The sequence below is a fragment of the Pelobates fuscus genome, chromosome 6 (genome assembly GCF_036172605.1).
Source record: "Pelobates fuscus isolate aPelFus1 chromosome 6, aPelFus1.pri, whole genome shotgun sequence".
In the NCBI taxonomy this organism is placed as follows: domain Eukaryota; kingdom Metazoa; phylum Chordata; class Amphibia; order Anura; family Pelobatidae; genus Pelobates; species Pelobates fuscus.
The window spans coordinates 281,721,559-281,745,436 of NC_086322.1; the positions used below are offsets into that span (position 1 = coordinate 281,721,559).

Consider the following 23,878-nt stretch of genomic DNA (forward strand, 5'->3'; position numbering starts at 1 on the left):
ATATATATTTTATATATATATATATATATATATATATATATATGTATATATATTATTCAATAAATGTATTTGCACTTACATTATATTTTAAATAATTTAAAAATGTCTCCAGTTATTTAACTCAATTCATTATACAAGTGGAATCAAAGGTATTATCGTGATATAGTTTTAATACTTTTTAATAAATATATATATATGTGTGTGTGTGGCATAAATATTAAAAAAACATTTACAATTAAATATCATTTAATGAAAGACAATTTAATATCTAACAAATTTCTTTTGTTATGCTTGATTTTATGTTGTTTACTATTATTATTATTAAAAGCATTGTGAACTTGTTCATTTACGAAAAAAACTAAAACACTAATAATTATTTGAATGGTTATCCAAATAACCCAATAAGCAATATACCAAAAATAAAAAAAATAATAGATTTAATATAACAATCGTTTTATCTAATTACTATAAAGCCAACATTTTATTTTTATTTATTTTTTGGAATATGGCAAATTTGACTTTCCGTTTACTATACAAAAAAAATAATATTATTACATTTTGCGAAAAAATGTATCCCATTGTCTTATACTTAAGAGTGTTTTAAGTCAGTGAAGAATGCCTTTGGTCTCAAGCTGCTTGCAATGATCGGAAAGCACAGTTCATTTCTACAGAGGGAGGGGCTGGCTTTGTTAAAAGTATTTTTTTTTTTTTGCATGTGTGTCAGCCTTTGCATGGGTTCTGGTATTGGAGAAAGGGCTGGACCAGTGTTGTTCCAACTTTTTTTTTTTTGTGAACTAGAGAAAGGACCCCACCTCTCTGGAGTTGTGGATGGATATAAAAAGGGAACCCAACTTGCTGGGATACAGTAGGAAGTTTCTGCTGGGGTCTGCACTGGAACTAAACCACTAAATCTACCCCTGTATGACTAGGACCTAAGAACGAATTAGACAGGGCCACAGAGAGTCTACATGTCTGATATTTAGACATGTTCAGCTTTGTGGATTCACGGATACTGCTCGTTATAGCAGCAACAATCCTAGTAACAAGATGTCAAGGAGAAGATGATGATGGTACGTAGACTTCCATTGGTAACACCAATTCATTGTTCGCAGTTAACCTTGGTGTCAGATAGATCCATTGTGTTCTTAAAGTATTCTTGAATAGATTGTACTTTTTTTAAAGCCCTGCTATAGTAACTTGGGCTAAGTAAAAATTGGCCAGACACTTAATTTGCAAAAAAACAAATGCACCTTCTCATCTATTGTAATAGACAATAGATGTAGAATTGGCCAAGTAATGCATTTTGAGTTTTAATTCTTCTAGTATGCTATATGTACTTAACAAAGTAACAATGCAATTGTTTTGTTGTGGTACATATACTTGGAAAAGTTATTTTATCCTTTTCTGTGCATCGTGAATTTTGTTTTATGCTTTTGTTAATGTAATGTTCTATAGTGCTTTGTTTGTATGACACCCAGAGATTGCATGTTGCAGATAATAAATGCATGCGTTTTATGGAAGAAATGGGGTTAAGTCTGCAAAATGTAGTCCTTGAGGCTTTTACAGATGTTACGAGCGAGTTGGGAGTTAGGAAGAGCGTGGAAAAAAAGTGGGTGGGAATTGTTTTAATCTCCCCCTTTCCTGTATGATTTAATATGGGTTGTTTTTCGTGAAAACAAATTATCTCATGGTTGCATTGAGAAACTAAAAGTTGAGAAGGGTTAAGGAATACACACAGGCATGTGGGTTTCATTACACTCTGCTAAAGTCATCAAGTGGGGGTCTGGATAATAAAAAAATGCTAAGGAGTGATTCATAGCAGAAGTTTTCAAGAGATTCCAAAATGAAAAAAAAATGTCTAGACATTTAGAACTGCAGCTTGAAGATGCTCACTTTACATAGTGGTCCAGAACAGTTCGCTCTACTGCCACCTTGTGGCGGTCAAAAAAACTGCAGCAGCATTAACAAAAGCAATTGTAGTTTATCCTTAAGAAATTCTAAATTAAGGAAAATGATTTCTTTTGTTCGTATTCTCAATTAAAGCAGATATATAAAAGATGAAAAGCAATTTTCATCTATTTTAGCTTTTTCTCCCCCCAATTGTTATTTTTCAACTTTCCAATTATGTAGCAAAGCCATCTAGTGGTAAAAGCAGGTATGGCAGCCAAGTATATGGGGTGTGGCAATTAACACTTATTGTTTCCCCTAATTATGTTTGCAAACATTGACATAACACCTGCAGGGGATTTTAAAATGACATCTTTCACATGCTGTAATTTTCAATATTTTTTTGAATTTATTTATTTTTTGCTTTCTTGTCAACTAAACCCACCACTAACTCACCAATTCAAAAGTTAGAGATGCTCACCTGACTTGCACTTAAAGAGTTAACTTTCAGCACCTACAAGTCTTGGCTTTAAATGTGCTAGTAAGGATTTATTTTAAGTGCCTTCGTTTTTTTCTTCCTTCAGGCTAATTTCCGTGGCTTGTGAGACTCAATGCTTCTGTGTCATATATCTTGCTTTCAAACACATTCTATCTTTTTTTTTTTTCACATTCCACTGGTACCTGAACATGTTTCATCCTGTATCCCAACAACTGTGGCATCCTGCAGCCCCTCCTCCTCCAGGGGCTCACACTTCCAATGGATACTCCCACTATTTTTTCTGCCTTCTCAAATTTATACTCCTCCTTCTTTCTTGCCCCTGTCCAAAAAAAACTGCATATGCTCCCCCCTTTTGTCCCTCTCAAAAGCCGCAACTTAAGATGAACATGGGCTTGGAATAGACTGTAGCCTGGAAAAACTTGGAGACTTCCAAAACATTTAGCTCTTTTTTTTCCCTCCTCCCGCCCCCGTGCTTTTGGCAGCTTCTCCCCTTGTCAGTGTTCCTGGCTGATGAGAACCAGATGATTTTTTTTTTTCTTTTACACCAGATGTTAAAATAATATATTACAAAAAAAACAAAGATACAGCTGGGGTAGGAGATGTTTTTTCGGCAGCATCTTAACCCTTTTGTTATGTGACGTACTCCAATAAACTGGTTTGGAAAAAAAAAAGATTTCCACTTTCAGAAAATAGAATCCTAAAAACTGATACAGAAGTTAAAATTATTTGGAATTTATTTAGCATTCTTCATATTTTGTTGTAATGCGTATTATTGAAATAAGACTGGTTATGAAGAATTTTATGATGTTTAGTGATGTCGAGTGATTAGGCTCGGATTTAATAGCTGTTTTACCATATTTACAAAACATAGGTGTCTTGAGTTTATGCCTTGCTCCCTGTTCCATTCAGCTTTTCGACATATTATAATCCTGTTTGTCTTTTTCTCTTTTTTTCCTCCCACCAGCTTATTCTTCCCAGTGCATCCAGAACAGCCAACAGTACAACGACAGAGATGTATGGAAACCCGATCCCTGCCAGATTTGCGTCTGTGACAATGGAAACATCCTCTGCGACGAGGTGATCTGTGAAGACGTAGATTGTCCCAACGCTGAAATTCCATTTGGAGAATGCTGCCCTACATGCCCTGAAGGTAAAATTGTTGATAATGAGTGGTCTTTGGCCTGAGCAGCAGCACATGCAATATTAATTGTCGAATTTCACACACCAGTTGAACAATTCCCAAAAGGATCATTTTTTGTGTGTGTGTATTTCTCTTGTAAAAAAAAGCATTATATTTTAACCTTTCGGTGATATGTGTATATTCATTTAAGTGCTGTCATATAACTATCTGTTAAGATGTATACATCCATGTAACATTCAAATATTTTCTTATTCAGCCGGTCAACCCCAATACTCAGATTTTCGTCTTAAAGCAGAGGTGAGTTGAAGTTTAAAAAAAAACAAAAAACTAAAACCACAATATATCAGTCTAAATATGCCACCAAATGAAAGTGCTTCTGTGTGCTAATCTCTTGTCTTTACCTGTTCCCAGGGTCCAAAGAGCGAAGGCCCTAAAGGCGATAGAGTAAGTTTAATTTTTTTTCTTTACACCTATAACCTAGCTATAGTTGGTGACCAGATAGTTCACCTGTACAATAAACACTTAAAGGAAGCGGGGGGCTACATATAGATTAAAAGTACATACCTTAGAGCAGGAGTAGGCAACTTCCAGCATTTCAGATGTTGTGAACTACATAATGCTCTTAAATCCATAATGCTGGCAAATTATCAGTGGAGATCTAGTCCACAACATTATAAATGCCAAAGGTAGCCTACTCCTATAGAGCAAGAGTATTTAGTTTTTTTTAAATATATATTAATCTTCTGTGCATTTAATCCGCTCCCTGAAAAGGATTAAGTGAGCTGCAAAATATGATTTCATTATAATTTAATTTGTGATCTTCCTAACATATATGGGTTAACAACTTGTAATAAATGTGTCAGTTCAGGGCTGCAAAGTAAAGTACACAGTTTAAGATACAGTGATATAACCCATCTGCTTTACTATATGTAAATTACAATGTGATCATGTGTTCTTCTCAGGGTCTTCCCGGCCCACCTGGCAGAGATGGCATTCCCGGACAACCTGGCGTACCTGGGCCCCCTGGTCCACCTGGTCCACCTGGCCTTGGCGGAGTAAGTGCCCCCTGGAACCTGGACATATGATGATACTTTACTGGTTCTAGACCTGCACAACTAGACCCTTAAACTGACTGACATATTTTTTTTCCTCTCCAGAACTTTGCTTCTCAAATGTCTTACGGTTATGATGAGAAATCTGCTGGCATCTCCATGCCCGGCCCAATGGTAAGTTGCTTGTGTTGGATATTTGTTTTGGTTATTGGGGGATGCGTTTTGTAAGCCGTTAAGATATATTAAGGTTGGTTCTATACACAATAAAGAAAATATGTTGACAAAAAATATAATATCACATAAACTATCTAACTCTCACTTTGGGCTTTCACTTTGTGTTATCCATGAGTAGCCTTCTCATGGACAACTTCAGGATCCATTCAGAAACTGGCAGTTTTTAAAATCAAAGGAACAATGTTAAGTTCTCTGACTCAGGGACTAGTCAAACATAACATACCAAAACAACAATGATTTTTGAGTTCCACCAGTGTTAGGTGGATTTACTGATTTATATTACACTGCAGGTAAAGGGTCTCTTCATTGCCAATCACATTCATTTTGTATTCACTCTTTTTTTAGGGTCCAATGGGTCCCCGTGGTCCCCCTGGCCCAGCTGGATCTCCTGTAAGTACCTTCATCTTATATCTTGAAATAACATTTTGCTGGTTTTAGTCTACCCTACACTTGGAAATGGCATACAGACTGGTTAGTGACTAACTATTTACTTTACTTTCTCAGGGACCCCAAGGCTTCCAAGGCCCCCCTGGCGAACCCGGTGAACCTGGTGCTGCTGTAAGTACCACAAGATGGCATATATCCGTATTTCATCATTTGCCAGCCTATGGCATAAGTAACTGTTGAGTAAAATTCCTAATATCCTGGTCAAACTGAAGGCCTAGTTCAGACCAATAAGTTGCTCTCCACCTTCCTTTTGTTGGTCCTAAACTTACATCATCCTCTTAGTAGGAGTCATATTGCAACAACCAACATTTAATATCTACTTCTAATGTATTATCAACGACAACAAAATTACTAAGCGCCAATCCTCTGAAAGAGTCCAAGAAGTCACCAAATTGGCCATTTCAATATTCAATAATATAATAAATGTTTTTTTTCCATATGGACTATGAGGACCTTGTCGATGCTGAAGATATTTCATTCTTTCTATCCCTGAGTGTGATACATTTGATGATGACTGAAGTTGAGTTACAGTATAATGGAACACAGATGCTCAGTTCTGAATTAACTGTAGCAATCCCAGAAAGATTTTAGGCTTTTCAAGGGCTTTAATTGCCTTTATATTTATTAATCAGCACAATGTTAGATAGCTAGCATGGGATGGCATATCTCATTAGAGTATATTGCTAATTTTCACATTGTGTAATTAGTTAGTTAGTTGCATATTGTATTTTCTTTAGGATGACATCTCATACACAGTTTTACTAATTGCTATCTGCATCTTCTTGCGTTTTAGGGTGCTATGGGACCCCGTGGCCCACCAGGACCTCCTGGAAAGAATGGTGATGATGTAAGTAGCTGGCAAAATACATTCCAACTCATTAAATAGATCATTATAAAAATCAATTAAGAAGGAAAGTCAATTTCAAAACTAGTCACTTGTCAGAATCTCCAATGCTTCAAGTAGAGCTGATTTTGCCCCCACAATCTGACAACAACCATCAATTTATTTACCTATGCATCTAACCTTCATTCTAATGCTCAAACCATTAATTGAGCCCCATTAACTCCAAAAGCATGATGCTACCACTCAACTGTAAAGGGGAATTAGTTTAGATACACTTTACCAAAAGACAAGGGGATGATCTATTACTGTACTCCTGCAAACTATAATAATGTATGGCTTCTATTTTCTCTTTTCCAAAGGGTGAGGCTGGCAAACAAGGCCGCCCCGGTGAACGTGGAGCCCCAGGACCTCAGGTAAGATAGTTCTTCTGAAACCTAAAGGTATTATGATAAAAGTTGAGGTGCTGACCTCTCTTTGGTGTATCCTGTATGGTTGGGAAATAATGTTACAAACTAAGCAAGAGCAGAGCAATTTGGGGTGGTGGGGCTTAAGGTAAAAGTATTTTGAATACTTTAAGTACACTTGAAGTAAAGAAAACAATCATAGGCAGTTAGGATCTATTGTCCAACTAGGACATTTATGGGTCAATTTGGTCAATGTCATGTATATAGATTTCCAAGCAATTTTAATTTATAAATTATGTTGTTATATGCATTCTTTTCACTCCAACATCTAATTTACAGGGTGCCCGTGGTCTTCCAGGAACTGCTGGTCTTCCAGGCATGAAAGGACACAGAGTGAGTCTTAGACCCAACAATATACCCTACCCGTCACAAAAAAAATATGAATCTAGTAACAATTCATCACAATTCTATCCAACTTTTCTTTTCTTTGCATCCAGGGTTTCAACGGTCTTGATGGAGCTAAGGGTGATACTGGACCAGCTGGCCCCAAGGTAGGTATTCTGCATAGAAAACAAAAGCATGGTACACAAACCTATATCCTTGGTTTATTGATGACCTTTTTAAATTATCTTTTCTTATAGGGCGAGCCTGGTAGTGCTGGTGAGAATGGCGCTCCTGGACAAGTGGTAAGTGATATAATTGTAGTTAATATTGGATCCACCAGTCACAGAGGCCTTGATAAGATAGCTAGCAGCCTGTATTAAGAATGGTGACAACTATAGAGCAAAAGTGTAGGAATGATACACAATATAGATAAGTTAATATTGTACATAAATATGTTTGTATGTATACTGCGGCCTAATCCAACAAGTCGATTTTGGCCAGTATAAAACTATTGATAGGAATAAGTTATCAGGATTAAGAAAATAGACTTAAATATATATTTATTAACGTAAGCACTGGTCACTTAAAAAAGACACTTATTGCAGAATGATTTAAGAGCATGCACAAGGATAAGACAATGGTTGGACATAGTACTAATTATTTATTCACTAAAATTTAGAAACACTTTGTTATATATAACAAATTAGTACTTTATGCTGAAGGTAGTAGTGGTACATTTAAACTTCCTAGCTGATGGAAAGTCATCATGTAATATATATTTAAGTTCTAAGAAATAAAGAGTATGTGTGGCCTTGATGTCTTACTTTTGCTATGCAACATTTTGAAAGATTTTAAATGTTTACACCATTTTTACATTCTTAGGGTCCACGTGGTCTTCCTGGTGAGAGAGGTCGTCCCGGACCCTCTGGCCCAGCTGTAAGTATATTTCTGATTCTACTCCCAATGCTGCATAGGTTCTGGGGGCATATTTCCAAAGTAAATGTCACCAAATATATTGGAATACTGATTGGGAATCTTTTCCCCTTCTCTCCTGTAGGGTGCTCGTGGTAACGATGGTGCTTCTGGTGCTGCTGGTCCCCCTGTAAGTATCCTCCATATCTAAGGAGCTTTAAAGTGGTCTTCATAAGTCAGACACTTGAGCCGATCATTATTATTTACTCAAGCTCAAAACTAATGGAGTCCACTTATTGCGCAGTTACATAATAATATTTTTTTTTTAAATGGTACCTGATACAGACATTTATATAGTCCTTTCTGTTTCATTCTCTCCCCTTCTATAGGGTCCTACTGGCCCAAGTGGACCACCTGGATTCCCCGGCGGTGTTGGCCCCAAGGTAAGAATTGGAATTCTAAGCTCAGAACTCTACATGCAGGGTCAAAAAAAATGGAGAGTGAGACACAATGACTCATTTGCTTCTTTCCCAAGATTGAGAATATAAAAATTGTGAAAAAGTCTTGACAATTTGTACTCTATCTACCATCATACAGTGTGTTTAATTAAAGGACAGTCTTTCTAGTAGGTAACAGAACAACTCTAGCCTGCTGTGGTAGCTTTTCTTCATGATGAAGCATGCTTAAGCACAGGAATATAGTCTCCACTTTTCTATCATAGATGAAATGTTTTTACTTTATAAATCTCTCAAACATTAGATCATATTATACATGGACTTCACCTCACACCATTTCTTCTTTCTCAGGGTGATGCTGGTCCCCAAGGATCCCGTGGTGCTGATGGACCCCAAGGTGCTCGTGGTGAACCCGGTTCTCCTGGTCAAGCTGGCCCTGCTGGTGCTTCTGTAAGTGGCCCAAGCATTCTCTTCTTGCCACCCAAGTTTTCATCTTTGCTGAAAAGAGAAGTGTACTAACTATTGTCCTCTTTTCTATATTACAGGGAAACCCTGGTACTGATGGTCAACCTGGTGCTAAGGGCCCCAATGTAAGTAGCTACATATTTGGATTCTGTTCCCCAAATTTTGAAATTTCTCTTTTTGTCTCCTTACAAAGTCACTGCTTCATTTGTTTTCTCCGATTAGCTGTCCCACTTCTTTATAACTTCTTACCCAGAACATTATTTTCTCTTTCCAACTTTCTTCTTTTCACAATAGCTGTATCTCTTTGTCTAACTGATGCCTTTTTATTTCCTCATATAGGGTGCTCCTGGTATTGCTGGTGCCCCTGGCTTCCCTGGTGCCCGTGGTGCTCCTGGACCTCAAGGCCCTGGAGGTGCCCCTGGACCTAAGGGTAACAATGTAAGTATCACCTTCAGCAGATAGAATGCCTGTGGTTACTTCAAAGTGTTTTATAAAAACACTAGTATTGTTTCTTGTTGAGAAAAAAAAATGGCAACTGTTTCTTCGATCCAAGATGCATTCTGTGGCTATTTAAGCAAAAGATTTAAAAAAAAAAAAAGTACCAATGTAATTAAGGCCCTTCTTACTTGACGAGCCCCATGTCCTTAAACCAACACCATCTAGCCTAAAGGTTGTCCATTATAAGGAATATTCAGGAGATAATGATTCACCTAATTGATGTATTTTATCTCTTCCTAGGGTGAACCCGGTGCTCAAGGAAACAAAGGAGAGCCCGGTGCTAAGGGAGAACCTGTAAGTAGCCATCTAGGTACAAGCTTAAGCTTAATTTACCCCTGGACTAATAATGAGCAAGCCTCATTTCATGACATCTTTTCTATCATTAGGGCCCAGCTGGCGTTCAAGGACCCCCAGGCCCCTCTGGTGAGGAAGGAAAGAGAGGATCCCGTGGTGAACCTGGACCTGGTGGTCCTCCTGGCCCTGCTGGTGAACGTGTAAGTAAACAAAAAAAAATCAACTCTAATGCCAATCGAAGCTTTTACAAGTAATCCAAATAGTCAGTCACAAGCAGAAAGGTAAATTATAGTCAGCATAGGTAATAGGTATTGGACCTCTAGACATGTACAACCCAATATCTAGAACCTAGTTCATCTCTATCTCTGAGCTTTGTGTCTAATTAATTTGTAAATACTTAGCCTCAAGTAGTAACCTATCACACGGATTTGCAAAAGCAGATAAACATCTTCTCATAACCAAAACAGTTTAATCCTCTAAAAATTTCATTCTGTCCTGAACCCACTGCATCCTACAAAACAGTTAGATGAGCAAATATATATCTGCTATGGGACAGCAGATACCAAAAAAATGCAACCCTAAACAAACTCCTCTTTGACTTGTTTCAGTTTTAGGGGAGGATAATTATATCAGATAAATAGTCCCAATGCTCCATTTTATTGGTTATGTGTATAACAAAGCTCCCTAATTGCAGTATTTTTTTTTTAAAAAGAGTATCACAATTAATTTAAAGCCCATGTGTATTTCCACAATCATCACACAACACCTGCTACGTATCTATCTACAGCTTAACTTTTGATAACCATATCTCCTCTCATCTACCTCAATAGGGTGCTCCTGGAAGCCGTGGTTTTCCTGGATCTGATGGTGCTTCTGGACCCAAGGTGAGAATTTGGTGACAATTTTAACAATAAATATTAAACCATGGACGGTCATTTCATCACATTCACTGGTGACATTGTATCTGATGCCACATGTCAGTGACAAAGGGTTGTGTGTTATGCTACCCTTTGTCATGTAGTGCTGTGTGATACACCTGCAATTTGTCACACAAGCTCAATTAGGATGGCTAATATCACTAATTGTCGACATGGCATTTTTGGACAATGTTCTAGGGATGTGGACTGGCTCTCATAACAATTCATTTTTGCTCTTAATGTCTTAATATTTCAAACAATTCTCCTTCTCTCTTTGACCCAGGGTCCCCCTGGTGAGCGTGGTCCCGTTGGCCCTGCTGGTCCCAAAGGATCTGCTGGTGAATCTGGCCGCCCTGGCGAACCTGGACTTCCCGGTGCTAAAGTAAGGAAGCTCCCCGATATTTTAAAATAAATATGGCTTAATATAAAATATATTTCGGTCATGGAAGCAGGGTATATAAAAAAAAGAAAAATAACTGAAGATTGCTTTCAATCAACTACTATGTAGTCATGTTGAGATTATCCATTCTATGGTGTACAACACTAATAAAAAATATCTTAGTAAAACCACACCAATATCTGATGAGAAGTCTATAGAAAGATGTATTGGTGGTGGTAGTATTTCTACATGCTCTAATCCACCAAATTCACTTAGCCTATGATATAGAAAAAAAATGTAAAGGTTGCAGTCTGGTTGTGTTGATGTTGTTACAGCATATATAATTCAATATATAGTCTACATTAAATATAATGTATGTAATAACCAACAAAGTTTGACTTTTCTCATCTTCTCTTCTTTTACCTTCCAGGGTCTGACTGGTAGCCCTGGTAGCCCTGGTCCTGATGGCAAGACTGGCCCTGCTGTAAGTTGATTTCCTTTGGCTTCTTTAGCCTCCATGTGGCTCATTTCAGTTTTCTAATTCTTGGAATTTTTCTAACTCAGGGTCCCCCTGGTCAAGATGGACGTCCTGGACCCCCTGGCCCACCTGGTGCTAGAGGCCAATCTGGTGTAATGGGATTCCCTGGCCCTAAGGGAGCTGCTGTAAGTATATATTTTACACAATGCTATTCTTTGTAAGCTGGTGACACAACATAATCTCTTTCTGTGAGTTTAGTCATGGGAAGACATTATTATGTGCATAACAAATCAATGTGGCAGCCATTTTGTTTACCTAATTGCAGTTGCTGAAGCCTTTCTTTATCTCTTTCACAGGGTGAACCTGGTAAGCCTGGCGAGAGAGGAGTTGCTGGTCCCCCTGGCGCTAATGTGAGTATCTTGATAATTGTCCTTAAAATGGGTCAGAAAATAAGGCTTCGGGCCTGGTTGCAGTCTAGAACCCTGATTTAGGAAAAGGAGGCTGGAGAGTAAGCTATAGATTCTGGGCCTAGTTTAAGGTGTCTAATCTAATGTTTGTTTACAAATATGAGTTAGGGAAGAAAGAATATTCATGAATGATTGAAATTGGAAAGTTATTTGGAAGGTTAACGTGTTTTCTGATGGGATAGCTGTTTGATATTGTATAGTTATGGTTAAATAAAACAACAACAAAATATCAATTAGCAAATTATATGTATGTGGTATTATGTATCTATTAGCTGAAAGGTCAAGTGTAAAAAGTACATTGCTCAGAAATCAACCCCCTTTATTGTGATGCTTTTTCTCTTATCAGCCGTTCGATGGCGCTCTTGAGACATTATCACTTACTACTTGATATTTCACTACAGTGACTTACATTGAATCTTGATTAGCAGCAACTTCAATGATTTGGAAGTCATGCTCGCTCATTAAAAACCATTGAATAATCTTATTATTTCAACATTTGATGATAAGAAAGACGCCTTCATCAGACGCCTTCCCACAATTTGAATATGTTAGCTATCTTTAGAGGGCTAATATATCTGTGTTCATTCGATGGCAGTTTAAAATATAACTAGTATAGTAAAGTGGCAGCTTATTTTCATCACACTTTATTATATACAAAGTTGCTCCTTGAGTTTAATTAACACTGATAACAATGTTCTCTTGTCCTTAATTAGGGTGCCCCTGGCAAAGATGGTGAAGCTGGTGCTCAAGGTCCCCCTGGCCCCTCTGTAAGTATTGACTACTATCGCCTTTGATGTTGATTGTCATTCATATTTAATTGCTTGTCAGTTATCATGAACTCTTCCCATTGCTGTTCTACAGGGCCCCGCTGGTGAGAGAGGTGAACAAGGTGCTGGTGGTCCCCCTGGATTCCAAGTAAGTAAATGCCCAATGATGGGTTATCATGGCTCAAGCAACACTTAACCACTCTTGATACTTTTTCCACAAAGTCTACAGCATTGTCTTTTCTCTTATAGGGACTTCCTGGACCCCCAGGTCCCGCTGGTGAGAGTGGCAAGCCCGGTGAACAGGTGAGCAAAATCAATAGCAGTGTAGGGTAATTATTATCCATTAATTATAGCCAATATATTCCATAGCACTGTACCATTTAATTGCAGGGTAAATAACAATATGTTACAAAGCAAATTATTACATATTGATATAGTAGGAATTCAGAGAACTTAGAGTGAGCTAACAGTCTGCTCCTGGAACATACTTATATGAAGAATCAGGCCTAGATAAAGTCCTGTTTATGATCGTATGCATTACAACAATTCACTGGGGCAAATGAAAAGGAGTTTGAGGATTTAGCAATGAAGGGTGGTGGTTATGTATATGAAGTTGCATTTTAGAGTAATTGAAATGTCTGCTCATATAACAGGCCAGCCATACCCAACTCACTTATATTAAACATTCATTTAAATAGGCATGTTGGTGCCAGTCCCATGTCATTGACTGAGATGTAAGGACTGTTTACTCTGGTCTGTAATGATACTGAAATTTATCTATCTCTTCATAGGGTGCTCCTGGAGATGTCGGTCCCCCTGGCCCATCTGGTTCAAGAGTAAGTACCATATTCTCTTACTACAAAAAACTTAATATAAATATATATACTGCACTTGATCTATACTTAGTTACACTACCAAGTAATTATACATTACAAATAAGTTGACCTTATTATGGCATTGGTTTACCCAAGATATCATATTGCTCTGCTTGCTAACTTGTACCTGACCCATTGTATTTTATTCACACCTTCTATATAGGGTGAAAGAGGTTTCCCTGGCGAGCGTGGTGCCCAAGGTCCTCCCGGTCCACAGGGTGCTCGTGGTTCTAATGGTGCTCCTGGTAACGATGGTGCTAAGGTGAGTACACCTGTTCCCGTAGATATTTTCACAGGAGGGCAAATGGAGAGTGAAAGTATTTGGGTTTTATGTTTATAGGTTTTATGTCATCTAAAATATATCATGAGGGATTCATGAACCCTCATAGTGGGTAATGTAACATAAAGATCCATTGGAATGATGACTCTGAGTAGTTATAGAAATTATATATGGCTGTATGGCCTGTACTTGAAATATACACAAATTATATACAGTGCTTTAACTTATGTCCTATTATTAAAATTTACAGAAACTATGTCTGCTCTATTTTTACCGGTTCTTAAAGATTACAGAAATTATTTAAGGCTCTGTGGCCTACTCTTGAATTTGTGGGAATTATGCATACTTCTACTGTACTCTCTTGAGAATTATAGAAAATATCTAATGTGTATGGCCTACTTTTAAATTGATATAATATTATTTATGGCTCAATCGGCTTATATTGAAGTGTGCAGAAATTATGTATGGCCCTTTGGCCTACTCCAATTAAATCTTATGGTGTCTCTGATATGCCATGATACCCAGGAACTACTATAGTATGATACATAACTGTGTTTCTCTCCTCCTTAAATAATCTACACTTCTTCAACAATAGGGTGAAGCTGGTGCTCCAGGTGCCCCTGGTGGCCAAGGACCTCCCGGCCTTCAAGGAATGCCCGGTGAACGTGGTGCAGGTGGTCTCCCTGGTGCTAAGGGTGATAGAGTGAGTACCAGTTCTTATTTCAAGGGGATACATCTTTATTAAAATTCTTACTCACTACATGAATTTTTATATCTTCCACATGTATCTTCCTTCCTTTCGAGGTTCACTTTTCAGGAATTACTTCCACTTCCTCCTTTGTGTTGGGTTCTGTGGATTCTTCCTCTTAGTTGCTGTTGAAAACAAACCCTTTTTGCAGAACTTTTAACTCACAATTCTCATTCTCCTTTGAATTAGGGTGACCAAGGACCTAAAGGTAGCGATGGTGCCCCTGGTAAAGATGGTGTTAGAGGTTTAACTGGTCCCATTGGTCCACCTGGTCCATCTGGTGCTCCTGGTGACAAGGTAGGTTTTGTTGACCTGTGACAGGCATGCCTGTTTGTGTTAAGGTACAGCTTTAATAGCTCTATATGTTAGAGGAGCTAACAAAATAATTATAAAATATGTATTTGCTCTAAAAACTTTAAAAAATATTTCTTAGAATTAAGTTCTCAGTAGATCCAAATTTTAAAATATCGAGACACTAATAAGGCCTTATATCAAGACCACTATCAAGACTTCAAGAAGATCACATTTTTTTAAATTACTTACATTATATCCTTTCCTTACAGGGTGAAGCTGGCCCTGCTGGTCCTGCTGGTCCCACTGGTGCCCGTGGTGCTCCCGTAAGTATCTTATGTGAATTCAATCAGAGCTATTGTCTCGGCCTATCTGAAGCTGGATCACAACAAACATTTCTCCTCTTTATCTCTCATAGGGTGAGCGTGGTGAGCCTGGTCCACCTGGCCCTGCTGGATTTGCTGGTCCTCCTGTAAGTATACTTAATTATGATCTCTTCACACCACATTAAGCAACTTAGGTCGTATTTCCCACACCGGCCTACATGTATAAAGTTCAGTTAAAACGTTATGTACATTTTCCTTAATGACCTTCTGCTACAACTTGCTTCTTCTTATCCTGAAAATGTAATGGGATTGCAAAACCTGATGCTGCTGTTAGTTATACAGTATGTGTTCAGACATGGAATATTCAAATTATAAATATAAAGATATCTGTATCAAGTTATAAGTATACAAGGACAATTAATTGGACTTGAAGAACACACTTTAGGCCTTGCTAATCATTGACATGCACTATAATAGGATGATTAAATTGCTCTTGTGTATTTGTCTCAGCCACATATTGCTTGCTTGTGCCTAACTTCCATGTTCTATCCATACAGGGTGCTGATGGTCAACCTGGAGCTAAGGGAGAACAAGGAGATGCTGGTCCTAAAGGTGATGCTGGTCCCCAAGGTCCATCTGGTCCCACTGGTGCCCCTGGCCCTGCTGTGAGTATTATACCAACTGGTTCTCCTTATTAATTTTTCAACGTATATGAAAATTGGGCTAATGTTCTCACTTTCTCTTTTTAGGGTGCTCTTGGCGCTCCTGGACCCAAAGGTGCTCGTGGTCCCGCTGGTCCCCCTGTAAGTATAAACCTGAAGAGTCAAACTCACTCATAATATCCAAAATTGCCATGATAGAGATTGTCAGTGCAACTCTTGTAGGAGTATTTAGGAGCATGGGAACTGCGCAGGGGACACACAGTATGTTAGAACATCACAGAATGTTTCATACATAAGAATACCTATATACACAGAATGTACTACATATACTCATTCATACTCTCCGTTCCCACTGTATTATTACAAACCTCTCTGGTTTGTAATACCTCTCCAATCAATACCACCCCTTCCTCCCCAGCTATTGCTTTGTATAGACTATAGCGCCTTAGAGTTCTATAACTGGCCACAATAATCTTATTCTGAAATATAGTAACTGTCATCATTGCACTTGCTATTATATAATTAATAATTACTGCAAACAGGATGCAGTCCTTTATGTCAGCCTACAACTACGGTGGGTGAGTGGACTTTTATCTGAGAGATAGCAGAATCATTAGTTATTTCACATTTATAGACTGGGAGGTGCACTTGCCTATTAAGTAGTAGCTTATTCATAAATGGTCTACTTTATTGAATACAATTGTTCTGACCTGTGCCTCTCTTTTTTTCAGGGTGCTACTGGCTTCCCCGGAGCTGCAGGAAGAGTTGGACCCCCTGGCCCATCTGTAAGTACCTCTTGATTAACTTTGCAAATATATCTCTTTGTGAAAGTGTTGTGCTAAAGTTATTGATTTTGAAGCTCTAGCTTCCACACTACTTGGTTTAGTAAAATTACTTCATGGCAGCCCTGTTAACAACCACATGGCTTATAAATTCTTGGTGCGTGCCTATCCATGACTTGCTTCATACTAAATCCATTCTTACACATTAGGGCAATGCTGGACCCCCTGGACCACCTGGACCATCTGGAAAGGAAGGACAAAAAGGACCACGTGGTGAGACTGGCCCTGCTGGACGCCCTGGTGAACCCGGAGCTGCTGGCCCACCTGGACCTCCTGGCGAGAAAGGATCCCCTGGTAGCGATGGTCCATCTGTAAGTACCCCCAACAGATGCACCTAGAACCCAAAGACTAGTTCCCACTTATTTATTTACATCCAAAAATATCACCCTTTATTTGTTACCTATAATCACTGTAAATTACATATTGATAAATCTCTTGCAGCCACCAGTGAACATGTTATACCTCCAAAGGTGGTGTTCAACATAGAATTAAACTATAAAGACCACATATAACTAAAAGTGAATGCATTATTATGTTTATAACCCTGGCTGTCTTTCTTACCTGCTGCAGGGTGCCCCTGGTACTCCTGGACCTCAAGGTATTGCTGGAACCCGTGGTACAGTTGGTCTTCCTGGACAAAGAGGAGAAAGAGGATACCCCGGTCTTCCTGGACCTTCTGTAAGTAGAACCTTAAAATGGGTGCTTAACTTATACCACTTGAAGTGATGCCAGTTTAGCAAATAGAATGGTACAATTAAAGAGAGGACATAAGGGATTAAACAATTTCTTGTACTCCATTAAACATGAGAATGGAAGTAGAAAAAAAAGGTAAAAGTTTCACTTTGCCTCGAGTGGCCTTTTAGGAATTGAACAAATTTAAGCCCTTGTACAGCAGGAAATTAAATACACAATAGGTCCCTGAAAGAGTAAAATAGTATAATTTTCCTAGGTGTTCCTACATAATCTTTATTAACTAGTAATTCAGTTTTGCTATTCAGAGGGCAGTCATTTCTCTTGCACTAGTGATTTTTATAGATGATGGTTGCTGAGAGATAATACACTACACAGTTCTTTTGTTCTGTAATTTTGCTGACTCTGTTTTCAACCTTCCATCATTTTAGGGTGAACCCGGCAAACAAGGTCCCGGTGGCCCAAGTGGTGAACGCGGTCCCCCTGGCCCATCTGGTCCTCCAGGTTTAGCTGGACCTCCTGGTGAAGCTGGTCGTGAGGTGAGTGATCCTAGAATTACCAGTAGAATAAAAAAATATGGCTCAATGTGTTGAGGACATTAAAAAGTGTCACGTGAAAAAAGATGGTGGAAGCATCAACGATTATTTTAATAAATACAATGTGAAGTTATGAACAATTAATTTCACAGAAACATGGACACATTTTATAGTGATAAGATAAACAACAAAATGTTGATCCCATATGATTAAAGCCCAAGAATGTCCACAATAAACATTGTATTGTATGGAGCTCGGTATCCACATGAAAAGTGTTTTAATTCCTTCATACTCTCAAGACAGTAAATGCAATATATCTAAGATTGCCTCTTCTTCTGCATTCAGGGTTCCCCTGGCTCTGAAGGTGCTCCTGGTCGTGATGGCTCTGCTGGACCCAAGGTTTGTGTCACCATTATGATCTACTAACTTACCTATTGTGAACATGTATCCATCTTGTAAACCATGTATGTCACCATACTTATAATTAAATTCTGTCTGATAGGGTGATCGTGGTGAGAGTGGACCTGCTGGTCCTCCTGGTGCTCCTGGTGCCCCTGGTGCTCCTGGCCCATCTGGTCCTGCTGGAAAGAGTGGAGATCGTGGTGAGACTGTAAGTTTACCAGTTTTTATGTCTCTGAAATTCTTAATTATGGGCATCATATTAATTATTAGGGCATTGTAGAATCTTGGTTTCAAGAAATTATTTGAGGTCCTCATAGGGGAGATGTGAATTGCCAGTGGTTAACTTAAATTAGTTTGATAAATTGTCTCTAACCGGTGACCTCTTGTAGCTGCATTTTAAAATAATCCACAAAAGCAATCACTTTTATTTGTTAGATAGGAAACTTCGATTCAAAATATAACCTTATACATAATTTGTAAATTACAGCTAAATCCTTTTGTTAATAATACCAAGCCTTGCAGGTGTATAAGTTGCCCGCTAATATTATTGTTACATTTCATCCATCACCTTCTACTACTGGGTGAAAACAGAAGGAACATGTAGGACTTTCACTGTAAGAGAGAATTAAGAATTCACACCGTGCACATAGATATTTACTGCTTAGTAAAGAGGTACTAGGAAGATTAGTGGTGTGCTTTCCTTTTCTGATTGAAAAAAACATTATCTATCACAGTGCAGATTTAGCTATAGGTTTATCCATGTGATGATACATTTTGATGATGACCTGTATTTTTTCTTTTTATCTTATAGGGTCCCGCTGGTCCTGCCGGCCCCGCTGGCCCTGCTGGTGTTCGTGGACCTGCTGTAAGTACCACTTTTGCCCTTTATGAATATAAAATGTTGGTTCAATCTCCTTATCTAAACCAACCATTCTTTTCTAAAAGGGACCTCAAGGCGCACGTGGTGACAAAGGTGAGGCTGGAGAACAAGGAGAAAGAGGCATGAAGGGACACAGAGGTTTCAATGGTCTTCCCGGACCACCTGGCTCCCCTGTGAGTATCATACAAAATAATTGTTCTTTTATCCTTAATGTTTTCAGTTGTGTTTTCTAGCCCCCCTCAACTTGTCATTTTAATGCTCTTTCTGTGTTTTTGTTGCCATTTTTCCACTCCCTATATTTAAGGCTTTATTCTTTTCATATTTATACAATTTTATTGCCTCTTCTGCCCTCAACTTCATGAGTTTCACCATGGAACACATGAAGACCCATTTTCACTTTTACTTCTTATTTCCTAATTTTCTACTTGAAAATAACAATACATATTGTTTATTCTAGGGCTCCCCTGGTGAGCAAGGTCCATCTGGTGCATCTGGCCCTGCTGGTCCAAGAGTAAGTATTATCGTGTGTCACAAATTGACTGATTATTGAAAACAGAATTGTACAAATCAAGTGAGTCAAACTCTTTGAGTTAAACTCTTACTGCCACACTTCTGCCACTGTTAAAAACTCATGTTATTTGCCCTTTATAGGGACCCCCTGGATCTTCTGGTAATGCTGGCAAAGATGGTTCCAACGGTCTGCCTGGTCCTATTGGTCCCCCTGGTCCACGTGGTCGCAATGGTGATGTTGGTCCCGCTGTAAGTATTTCCACTTGTTCATTTAATTATTCTGTCAACCCAAGTATTATTGTTTATTGTTGCCTATTAATTTTGATCACTCTTGAGACATATTTTCTCTTGATTTCTTTCCTATATTCCGCTAGTTAGTATTGGTGATTCTCAATGGTTTCAGAAATTGGTTAATAGTAAATCTGTGGAATCTTTGGTAGTCTCTTCCTATCAGAAATTTGTCTTCCATGTTTATGTCCAATGCTTATCTGACCACCATCATTCATACATTTTAGGGTCCCCCTGGACCTCCCGGCCCACCAGGTCCTCCTGGCCCCCCAAGTGGTGGATTTGACTTCAGCTTCATGCCCCAGCCTCCTCAGGAGAAATCTGGTGATGGCCGCTACTACCGTGCTGATGATGCCAATGTAATGCGTGACCGCGATCTGGAAGTTGACACCACCCTCAAGAGCCTGAGCAAGCAGATTGAGAACATCCGCAGCCCCGAGGGTACCAGAAAGAACCCAGCCCGTACCTGCCGTGACCTGAAGATGTGCCACTCTGACTGGAAGAGCGGTAAGATTGGAATTCACCAAATCTCATTTATTGACTCCAGTGGTTATAGATAATTTCCCTATTTCCAGTCTCCTATCTAGCTTATTCTACTATTTACTGTATTGCATTCCCTTCCATTGACAGCATACACTCTTATTTCTTAGGTGAATACTGGATTGACCCCAACCAGGGCTGCACTCTTGATGCTATCAAGGTCTATTGTAACTTGGAAACTGGCGAGACCTGTGTCTACCCAACACAGAGCAGCATTCCTCAGAAGAACTGGTACACAAGCAAGAACCCACGCGAGAAGAAGCATGTCTGGTTTGGCGAGACAATGAGCGATGGATTCCAGGTAAGGATATTAGCAGGTTTGCTGCTAAAAAAATCGGAAATCTCATTTGATCATCACCACTTACAATAAGATGGTTCCATATGTGACATGAGTTGGTGACGTGTAAAATTTGTAACATTTTGCCTTTCGTTTCCTCAGTTCGAATATGGTAGTGAGGGATCTGACCCAGCTGATGTTAACATCCAACTCACCTTCCTCCGCCTCATGGCCACTGAAGCCTCTCAGAACATCACCTACCACTGCAAGAACAGTGTTGCTTACATGGATGCAGCAAATGGAAACCTGAAGAAGGCCATGCTCCTGCAAGGCTCCAACGATATTGAGCTCAGACCTGAGGGCAACAGCCGCTTCACATACACTGTCATGGAGGATGGCTGCACGGTATGTAGTTCTTGGTTTGGGTCTTCTATCTAAGTTATCCAGCTAGACAGGTAAACCTATCCAAGATATAGTGTCCTTATTAGAGAATAAAGTTTTGGGAAACTGTATCATATGGAAAGAGGGGTGTAATGGCACTGTGACTTTTAGTCTGGAAAAGACAATAGATTTCTTTTTACATAAAGATGGGCTGAGCTGATTATTTTATAATTTATTGGGGGATAGCAGACAGACCAAAACCTGGTACTAATGATGTATATTTCTTCAACAGCAACACACAGGAGAATGGGGCAAAACTGTCATTGAATACAAGACAACAAAGACATCACGCCTGCCAATCACGGACGTGGCACCCATGGATATTGGAGCCGCAGACCAGGAATTCGGAATTGACATCGGACCAGTCTGCTTTGTGTAAAAACAAAACAAAAATACCAGGACAGGAGAATATCTCATGCGGACTTGAAATTGTTGTTCCTCTCATCTCTAAAACTTTTCTTGTTTCCGTAAGCATTACACGAAAAAGCAAACCTAAAGTCATGCTTTGAAGAACATCTCTCAAAGGACAGACCATGCCTGTATGTGTGTGCTTGTGTTCACGGGAGGGAATTTTTCAACTCCTCAATCAACTGTGCCCCCTGCATACATGAATTGGCCTTCCTACGACCTTGATGAAGATGCCCCCTTTGACCAAAAAAAGAATGGGAATGTCCTTAAATAATGACTGTTCCTGGATTAGATAAGAAAGCAGGATCGACGATCCCAACGGTCCCTGTGTAGAAGAGGAGTAAATTAAATCATTTCATGTAATGCAACTTTTTTAAAAACATTTTTTGTTTTTTGTTTGTTCAGGTGGCAAAAAAATAAATATGAAAAAAATAAAATTGAAGGTGTGTGGAGAGTGTTTTGGAATTATGATAGGGCTGAGTTTGTCCTCTGGGTGTGAATGTCTCCTTACATGTCCTCCTTAACCATTCTTGACGTTTTTCTTTCATACTTTTCTTCATCTTTTCCATACTGGAAGACATCCAAGTATTTGATTTGAATGTTCTTCCAGTGTCAAAGAGTGAGGAGGGGCTCAGTATTCCAGTGGTGCAGTGTAGAGAATTAATATTTTTTTTTCCTGAGACTACCTCACTGTCTTTCCCCATTCATTGGTGCTAAAGTCTCACTGCTTCATCACATTATCTTCCTTACAAATGCTACAGACATTGGTGCTAAAATAATCATTACAAGGGATTCCTTAATCAATGTATCCCAGTATTCCATAGGCTTGAGGAATTATTGGTGCTATTTCCATTCACTTTCCCTAGTCCTCTTTCCCGTGAACACAGGCTGATAAGGACCTGTCTATATTGGTAGTCTTTCCATCTTCTCGTTGTGCTTTTTCCTCTTCTTCTCATCTTGTCCTTACCTTCCACTGCCCTTTCTCTTGTCTCATTCCTTCTCCTATTTCTGTTCTACTTCTTTTGTTCAACTCAAAACTAGACAGCGATGCCATGGGGTTTGAACTGAAACCAAGGATCTGTACCTGATTTTTTTTTTTTTATTGTATAATAATTTGAGATGTTTTAATTATTTTGATTGCTGAAATAAAGCATGTGATATGGTCCAAAACAGTCAGTGTGATCAGTGGTCCTTCTCTACCCGACGTTATCCTGACTTTAGTCTCAAAACCATGCACCCGACACAGGAAGTCCTTAACTAATGACCGGTAATCACTACTGGTTGAGGCACACTGACCAACCATATTTTATAAATACTTCTAATACGACATAGGTTCCTCGCTCGGCTTCTTTTATATAGATACATTATCAATAAAACATGGCTTTGCGGTGGTATTTGTGGACTGGGTTTGTCCTGCCCTGAGTCTCATAAAAATAGGAGATAAAGTTGTCTTTGCCTTAAAAATCCCTTTTATTAAACATGTAACAGTAAAATGTCTGGGAACCTAACATGTAATTTAATTACTTATATGGTATATAATAATTACTACAAAGCTCAAGTTGAAAAAAAAATGGAGGTAAACATAATTTGGTAAACCTATGGTAAATTAATATTTAAAAAGACTGGTACATGGGCAGAATGTGACTATAATCTTGTCTCTTAAGCCACAGGTGACAAACTGAAAAGTAATATTACTTAATCTTTCATTAACTTTTATAGTACTTTGGCACTTTTTGTTTATATTTTTGCATTTTTAATACGTTTTAATAACCACATATGTACTTATTTTAAATTGGGGGTACACTCTCATATGATTATTTTATGAGAATGTACAATTCTATAAATACGAAAGAGGTGGCAGGTTTAAAGGTATAACAAAAGACATGACACTTCCACCTCAAGTCCATATTTTTTATAGTTTGACCCATGCTAGGGGTACATTCCTTTGACCACTATATTTCCGGTCTCAGTCTAACTCTGCTCAAACTCTGGGGTATTTGTATTGCTCTGCTTCATTTGTACCCCAACAAAGTCCATCTCGCATTCACACCCATATTGAAACATTGTACACAATGTGACTACATTATTCTGATAACAGCTTTCGCTAAAATCATGATCTTCAGATTAAAATTATTTTATTTCATAGAAGGGTTACAAGGGACTGATTGTTTAAATACAACAAAGAGAGTTTCAGCTACTATGTAAACAAAAAAGTTGATTGATTAGATGGATAGATAGATCGATAGATAGATAGATAGATAGATATAGATATCTCTGTGATATCTACACAGTTCGACATTGTAATCTGTTTAAATATATCTAGGTATACATATATAGCATACATTTCTCTCCCTCACA

General features: G+C 38.6%; 1 protein-coding gene across 1 annotated transcript; it reads left to right on the forward strand.

Moving 5' to 3' along the window:
* Nucleotides 1-853: 853 nt before the first annotated feature.
* Nucleotides 854-22,692, forward strand: COL1A1 (collagen type I alpha 1 chain). The gene is made up of 51 exons (XM_063459278.1): nucleotides 854-1,070; nucleotides 3,351-3,536; nucleotides 3,784-3,824; nucleotides 3,939-3,971; nucleotides 4,490-4,582; nucleotides 4,685-4,753; nucleotides 5,159-5,203; nucleotides 5,318-5,371; nucleotides 6,054-6,107; nucleotides 6,464-6,517; nucleotides 6,848-6,901; nucleotides 7,006-7,059; nucleotides 7,150-7,194; nucleotides 7,775-7,828; nucleotides 7,950-7,994; nucleotides 8,194-8,247; nucleotides 8,611-8,709; nucleotides 8,805-8,849; nucleotides 9,064-9,162; nucleotides 9,463-9,516; nucleotides 9,609-9,716; nucleotides 10,347-10,400; nucleotides 10,717-10,815; nucleotides 11,243-11,296; nucleotides 11,377-11,475; nucleotides 11,647-11,700; nucleotides 12,471-12,524; nucleotides 12,619-12,672; nucleotides 12,774-12,827; nucleotides 13,316-13,360; nucleotides 13,563-13,661; nucleotides 14,275-14,382; nucleotides 14,617-14,724; nucleotides 14,991-15,044; nucleotides 15,137-15,190; nucleotides 15,602-15,709; nucleotides 15,794-15,847; nucleotides 16,438-16,491; nucleotides 16,698-16,859; nucleotides 17,119-17,226; nucleotides 17,670-17,777; nucleotides 18,120-18,173; nucleotides 18,277-18,384; nucleotides 18,988-19,041; nucleotides 19,122-19,229; nucleotides 19,514-19,567; nucleotides 19,708-19,815; nucleotides 20,082-20,361; nucleotides 20,505-20,695; nucleotides 20,834-21,076; nucleotides 21,345-22,692. The coding sequence occupies exons 1-51, from the start codon at nucleotides 986-988 to the stop codon at nucleotides 21,489-21,491; spliced, it is 4,356 nt and encodes a 1,451-aa protein (XP_063315348.1). The 5' UTR covers nucleotides 854-985; the 3' UTR covers nucleotides 21,492-22,692.
* The last annotated feature ends 1,186 nt before the right edge of the window (nucleotides 22,693-23,878 follow it).

Coding starts and splice junctions, on each gene's coding strand:
- COL1A1 (XM_063459278.1), top strand. CDS start 986: ATGTTCAGCTTTGTGGATTCACGGATACTGCTCGTTATAGCAGCAACA. Junction 6,902..7,005: donor CAGGCATGAAAGGACACAGA/GTGAGTCTTAGA, acceptor CTTTGCATCCAG/GGTTTCAACGGTCTTGATGG. Junction 14,725..14,990: donor CTGGTGCTCCTGGTGACAAG/GTAGGTTTTGTT, acceptor CTTTCCTTACAG/GGTGAAGCTGGCCCTGCTGG.